Below are 6550 nucleotides of genomic sequence, written 5' to 3' on the forward strand. Positions count from 1 at the left end.
GGAAGAGCAGAAATGGAGGGGAGAGGCTTCTTACGGGGACTCAGTTGGCTTACTCCTCCGTTTCCCAGAGGCCACAGCAACTGCCATTTAACTACGAATGATGCCAGCGTACGGGCTGGCCCCTCCCAGTCGGCCGGTGCCAGTCCACGAGAAAGTTCTCAGGGGCTCAGGCAGAATGAGAATAGGAACAGTGTGGTGTGTGCATGTGTTACATTGTAGGGCTGCCACCTATCTTATGTGGTCATTCTGAGATCTTTGTGTTTTCTGTTTTGTTTTGGTCTTTAAATATCTACAGTAAAATATTGGTTAGGATGGCGCCTCGCAAATAATGTGCATTTCACTCTCCTGGGGGCTGGGATGGCAGCACCAGCTGCTGAGCCCAAAGCCTAGGAACAGCCAGCGGCAGCTTTCCTGCAGGAGCCGCGAAGCAGCGAGGGCCAGCCAGGTACAGGGTCACACACAGGATGAGTGTAGCTGCCTGCTCCAGCTGCCCCACTGTCCGTCTGGCTAACCATCTTTATTAGAGAGCTGCTGCTTCCATTTGCGACCAAGTAACTGGGTAAGAACACAATGTGTGTGAGAACATTTTTTTCACTCTAGGACCTTAACTATCAAACCAACTCCTTGACAGCCATAACCTACTCAATTATTTCAAAGAAAAAATGTATACAAAAAAATGAAATGCATTTTTTTCTCAAATGGCTGTTGAATTTATTTGCTTGATCAATAATAGTCCTGGCAAAAATTAGTTAATCAACACTGAGACAACTGTAATGAAATACTAAATTTTAAAAATCCATGATACCTTGATAGAAATTAGAGTTTACACAAAAAGAAACCTCCAATATTGCCAGCAAATATAAAATGAATGTAATATGACCAACAGGACAGCAAGAAGGCTTTTATACATTTACATTTGACACCTGATCATATTTCAGTCACCATAGTATCTTCTCTCCAGGTTTAAAAAAATATTATGCTGATTTCTATAACAAAGCTTTCTTTTCGTACAAAAATCAAATAATGGCCAACAAGTCACAACAGTGCAATAGGTAGAAGATAAAAAACTGCATCAAACAGGTGCTGAAAATAAATACTAACTAGGAGGAGGGGAGGATGAGCCTCCTGGGGGGCTGTTTCCATCACCTTGGCTGTGGGTCTTCACAGCCATGAGCTGACCTCCGTTTGGGTGCCATTGATCTGTGCGGAACAAAGCATGACTGAACAAAGGTGCCTGAGAGGCCCCTCAGGTCACCAGTGAAGTGGCAAAAGCAAGAAAACAGGGATCACAGCTGTCATTAAAAGGAAAAGTTGTTTTTTCTATTGCTCAGTCTCGTCAATTGGGAGTCCATCGGCAGTTCACTGAAACATATGGATAATTGAGAACTTTTGTTTAACAGCATATATATGGCTTATTCAGGCAAAGAGACATTTACATTCTAGCCTAAGCAAGCAATCAGTCATTCTGTTTGTAATGGAAGGTCAGTAACATAGATTTCTGGTTTGAGAAACAGATCCTTTGTGTGGATTCCTTAGGTCCAGGTGGCTACCTCAGACCAACCCAGTGAGAGCATTTGCTCATCAATAGCATTGGGGACCTAGAGGAACCAGGTGGCCCTCATTCACGGTGAGCCAGGCTGCTCCAGGGCTGGCAGGCCAGCTGCACAAGCAGCTCTGTCTGCCACCAGCCAGGCCATCCTGGTGACTCAGGTGCAAGGATTGTGTTTTAGGACGGTCAAAAGAGAGGGTGACAAGAGTGAGTAAAGGTAACCCCAGTAAGAGCCATTCTGGCCAGTCAGGAATTATGAGGCAGCTCCCCATGATATAATCTGCACCAAAAAGGTATAAAAGGCACAAGCAAGAGTGACTAGGTAAGCAGTGACCCTGGAGGGTGAGACGGGGGCGAGCCACAAGGCAGGAGCAGTATTTGCCTTGTTTGGTTCCTCCCCTTAAACGAGGGAGAGAGATCCGATTCTGCCGTAATAAAAAAGCAAAGATGGTTTTTGGTTTAAAAAGAAGCCACTCAAGGGTTAAAATAGTTATTTTAAGTTAACAAAGAAAACTAATCTTCAAATAAGCTATCTGGAAAACTCATCTGTCCCCTGTAAGCCTACAGCGCGTCCACTGTGTTCTCCTCCCATAACCTGAGCCTGACGCAGAGAAGTTCGTGTGTGTGTGTAAGAAGGAAGAGTCTCTGGGAAGAAAAAGTATCTTTACAGAATGTACAGCAGAGAGTTGTCCAGTCTGACTCTCGGGATTACAGTAAGATGCACAGGTCTGGAGATTCCATGACCTCAGGATGCTCAGATGGGTGTCTCCTTCCTGTCTCTGCTCGGGGACGGCTTGGCCTGCTCCTTGCCTGCCTTTGGCTGCTCTTTAGTTGCTTTTGTCTCTGGGGCGCTGTCTCTAGGTGGTTGGACAGCACCCACACGCCTCTCAGGCTCCTCTTCCTCCGGTGCCTGTGGCTCAGACTTGGCTCGTTGCAGCTGGAGCAGGCGGAGCTGCACGCGCAATTCGATGATGGCCTCTCGCTCTTCATGGATTGCTTGATTCAAATGATTGTTCTTTATCTTGAGGAATGACAGAAAAGAATCATTCTCTCAAAATGACAATGATTCACAAGCAGAGAACAGTTAGCAAGAGTATCCTATCTAATAAAAGACAAAAGGGTAATTGTACCTTTGCTACACTTCCCATTGGTTAATCAGGTTGATGTGCAAATTAACCACCAGCAAAGATGGCGGTTAATTTGCATACATAGGCTCCAAGTGGTGGAGCGAAGCCAAACGGCCCTGAAGCCGGCCAAACAGTGAGGCCTCCCGGCCCCGGGATCAGCGGAGCAGTGAAGCCTGACGGCTGAGGGGAGGGGGGTTCTGGCCGGAGCCCAGCCAGAGTGAAGGCCTGGGTCCCGGGTGCCAGAGGAAAACTGGTACCAGCGGCCAAGGGAAGGGAAGGCCTGTTGCACGAATCTCTTCATAAGAATCTATTTTTGTTTTAGTCAATTTAGTTGTGAAGTGAAAGACATGACCATGAATATGCAACTGAGGCCCATAAAAACTCAAGATATAAACTCTATTCCAAAACACAAAAGTATCTTAATACATTTCGTACCGCTCAGGAGTTTTCTCGTGTTTCACGCCCATGGAAAAAGGGGCAAATCTAGATACTTATGTAAATTTTGTTTGGTCCCTCTTCATAGAGGAAAATGTTTTGCGCAGTACCATACATTAAAGTACTAGGAACTTTAATTGTTTAATTGTATTTGTAAATAAAAATGTTATAATTATTGAAAAACAACACCTAAAGTGCATTATGATGATTTAAATAATGTGCAGTTTGCCCAAAAACGTGCGGTCCCTGGCGTATGTCTTAGAGATTTCTATGCAGTACGCAATGTGTTAAGACAAATGTACTAATAGAAAACAATTATTTTAATAAGGTTTGTAGTGTTTAAAAAGGCAGACCTGGGCGTCTTGCTGGATGAAAGATATTAACTATCTTGTTCAAACCATGAGAGTATTGTCTTTGTATCCCAAGTACTATAATCCTAGAATATATTTTCCTACATAGGATTTTTAATATAATCTGTAAAATGTTAAGAAAACAAAATAAGATGCCAACATGAAATCTTTCTAAAGAATGGAAGCTACCTGGTGGCCTAGATCTCAACCACTGCTCTGCTCTTCCCACCACACCCCTGGCTATAAAGCGAGTGTCTTGACCTTGAGCCTCGCTAGGCAGCCTCTCTGAACTCTGTCCACAGGTTCTGTGGAGAGGACTTTTGTGGGTGGTGGACTTGTATGGAATTCATCTAATTTTCTCTGAGGTAGGTAAGTTCTGGTTTCCCCAGGAGCTGAATGCACCTGAATGAGGGAAACAAAGCTGTTTCACTTTCTTATATTTCCTTTCTAAGAGGAGAATGGCCTCTTTGAACCTTGAGATTAAACATCTAGAGACAATGTTTTATTTGGGTTAAGGGAAATTCTGATCAGGATCATTTACTTTTCTTTTATAGCACAGTTGTCTCCCAGTTTTCTAGTGCCGAGTTTACTCTCTCCGGCTGCTTTACAGGTTAAGGTCTAAGAGAAAACTGTCCCAGAGGGAGATTCAGGAGGTTTTTCCTTCTTGCATTAGCATTCCTTTTTCTGTTCACCTCTGTGAACACAGACCAGACCACTCAAAGCTGCTCAAACTGGCACCGTCAGGTGAGGCTTAACCCAAGTGGGGGAGAGGTCTGTGTGGTACTCTACAGTCAGGAAAAGTCAACACCTCAGGGACCAGGCCACACCTGTGCCATCTGCTTGGCCAGCAGTCAACGTTCACCTAAACTCATCTCTGCTCAGCCTCCCCAGTTGGTTTCCAAGGAGAAGAAAAATTCTAAGGGGAAATACATAATTGCTACAACTTTCTAGAAGTTAAGTGTGATTTTTGGTTATTTTCCCCAAAAAACTCACTTCTAGCTCTTCATTCTGTCTGTGTAAATCTTCCAAAATGATCTGAAGCTCCTCTTCATCTTCACTCTCGCTCTCACTCTCAGAGGAGTACTCCTCCGTCTCGCTCCGGCCATGCTGCTGACGACTAAAGGGCGAGAGAGCCAGGAAAGTATGCTTGTCTGTTACCGCCCTTCTTTTAGATTTACCAGGTTTTCACAAGTCTACTTGATATAACACCATTTTTAACATTTAATAAATAAGAAACTTAGGGTGATTAATTTTGCATGCTTAATTCTTTTATATGAAAGTCTGAGAGCTGAAATCATTATGCTTATATTTAAATAAACATTTGGGAAGTTTCAAAATCCTTTGCCTCTCCTTTACCTCTGAATTTCGGCAATCTCAGCTCTAAGGCGCTCGATCTCTTCTTTCTCTGAGGCAATCTGTCGGCGGAGAAACTGCTCCATGGCTAGAAGCTCCTCCTGTTCAGTCAGGATCTCATTCTCCTAAAATAATGATCAGGGTGAACACCTTTGAGAGTAGGAGTGTAAGATATGTCACTCTTTTGGGGTCTCCTATGTTGTCTAGAATTCTTTAGCCTCATACACATAATACACTAGTAATGGGAAAGCTTGCTGTACTGCACAACCAAAAAATACCTGTTTCTTTAGTGCCAAGAAAAGGCTCCTTTGAGAAAAGGTAAGCTAAGTTACTTAGTTTACTAAGGAGGAATGACTAAGTTTTTCTCAACACATAAAATGCCACTCAGGAATCCATGTTCTCATTTTGCAAACCTCCTGTGGGGCTTGCACACTGGGCACAAGGCCGAAGTTCAAGTGTTTGCCTCCCAGTCCTCTCAGTGCCTCCCCACTTCTCAATAAAGGGAGAGCGTTTGGGGCCCAGGTGGCCGGCCTACAGCAGTGTCACTGAGAAAAGAAGAGCCAGATGTACAGCTGCCGTCAGCATCACCTACAGCAGATCCTTGCAGGAAAGATGTTTACAGAAGAAATCTCACCGCAAGCCACCATCCTCCTTAAACCACGCCCCCAGAGGAGACGTCAAACAGTAAATATTCTGCTTTAACAGAATATGGATTTCTAAGACTGATCAATTCAGCCCTGGCTGGTTTGGCTCAGTGGCTAGAGCGTCAGCCTGCGGACTTAAGGGTCCCAGTTTCGAGTCCAGTCAAGGGCACATGCCTGGGTTACTGGCTCCGTCCCCAGTAGGGGGCGTGCAGGAGGCAGCCGATCAATGATTCTCATCATTGATGTTTCTATCTCTCCCCACTCCCGCTCTGAAATCAATAAAAATATATTTAAAAAATAAATAAAACTGATTCACCAAAGGGGGAAAATCCCTATCTGCCCAAGATCTAACCTCTCAACATAAAGAACACAGACAAAACTTAGGAGGTAACAGATGGAAGGCTATAGAAATGAGGGCTAAGAAGCAGAGGTCTACAGCATTTTTTTAACCTAAATAGCTCATTTATTTAAAAAGATTCTTTGGAGGGGTCCTAGGTGAGGGAAGTAATACCTCCTCTTCACCCTCAGCCCTGGCAGGGGTTACGGGCAGTTTTGCTAACACACACACACCACACACACTGCGTGCACCCAAAGGTGGCCTTTCATGGAGGCCAGAGATGTGATCCTTGGAGCTCAGAGTGCCCACTCTAGCGCCTGCCAAGGGTGCTCGAGCACCGTGAGGTGAGGGTACAGAGGTAGCCCCAGTCTAGTTGCAACCTGGGTCTCCACGAAGCAGGGAAGGCAGCCCCCAGCCCCAGAGCTTATCTGGCAGGACCTCTCTGAGTGCTGCGAATGCCTGAGGGCAGGATCCCCTCATCCTGTTAGAGAGTTTCTTTCCAAACTAATAGGTATCTACACTAATAAAAGAGAAAAATGGTAATTGGCATACGACGCTACCCTTTTCATTGGCTAATCAGGGCTATATGCAAATTAACTGCCAATTAAGATCGGCAGTTAACTGCCAACAAGATGGCGGTTAATTTGCATATGTAGGCACAATGCAAGGAGGCGAAAGGGAAAGCAGCAAGAAGCCCCCTGCCACTGACAGTGATCGGAAACCCAAGGGGGAGCTAAGAGCCCCCAGGGCCGCCT

General features: G+C 45.0%; 1 protein-coding gene across 2 annotated transcripts in view; it reads right to left on the reverse strand.

Moving 5' to 3' along the window:
• Nucleotides 1-898: 898 nt before the first annotated feature.
• Nucleotides 899-6550, reverse strand: part of RALBP1 (ralA binding protein 1) — a 38428-nt gene continuing 32776 nt past the window's right edge. For both annotated transcript variants that reach the window (XM_006763273.2, XM_015563595.1), the window contains 3 exons: nucleotides 4818-4939; nucleotides 4455-4578; nucleotides 899-2570 (listed from right to left, as the gene is read on the reverse strand). In XM_006763273.2, coding sequence (XP_006763336.1) covers nucleotides 2304-2570; nucleotides 4455-4578; nucleotides 4818-4939 — 513 coding nt within the window. In that variant the 3' untranslated portion in view covers nucleotides 899-2303. The remainder of the gene's footprint in view (nucleotides 2571-4454; nucleotides 4579-4817; nucleotides 4940-6550) is intronic.

This window comes from Myotis davidii, unplaced genomic scaffold (genome assembly GCF_000327345.1).
Source record: "Myotis davidii unplaced genomic scaffold, ASM32734v1 scaffold78, whole genome shotgun sequence".
Classification (NCBI taxonomy): domain Eukaryota; kingdom Metazoa; phylum Chordata; class Mammalia; order Chiroptera; family Vespertilionidae; genus Myotis; species Myotis davidii.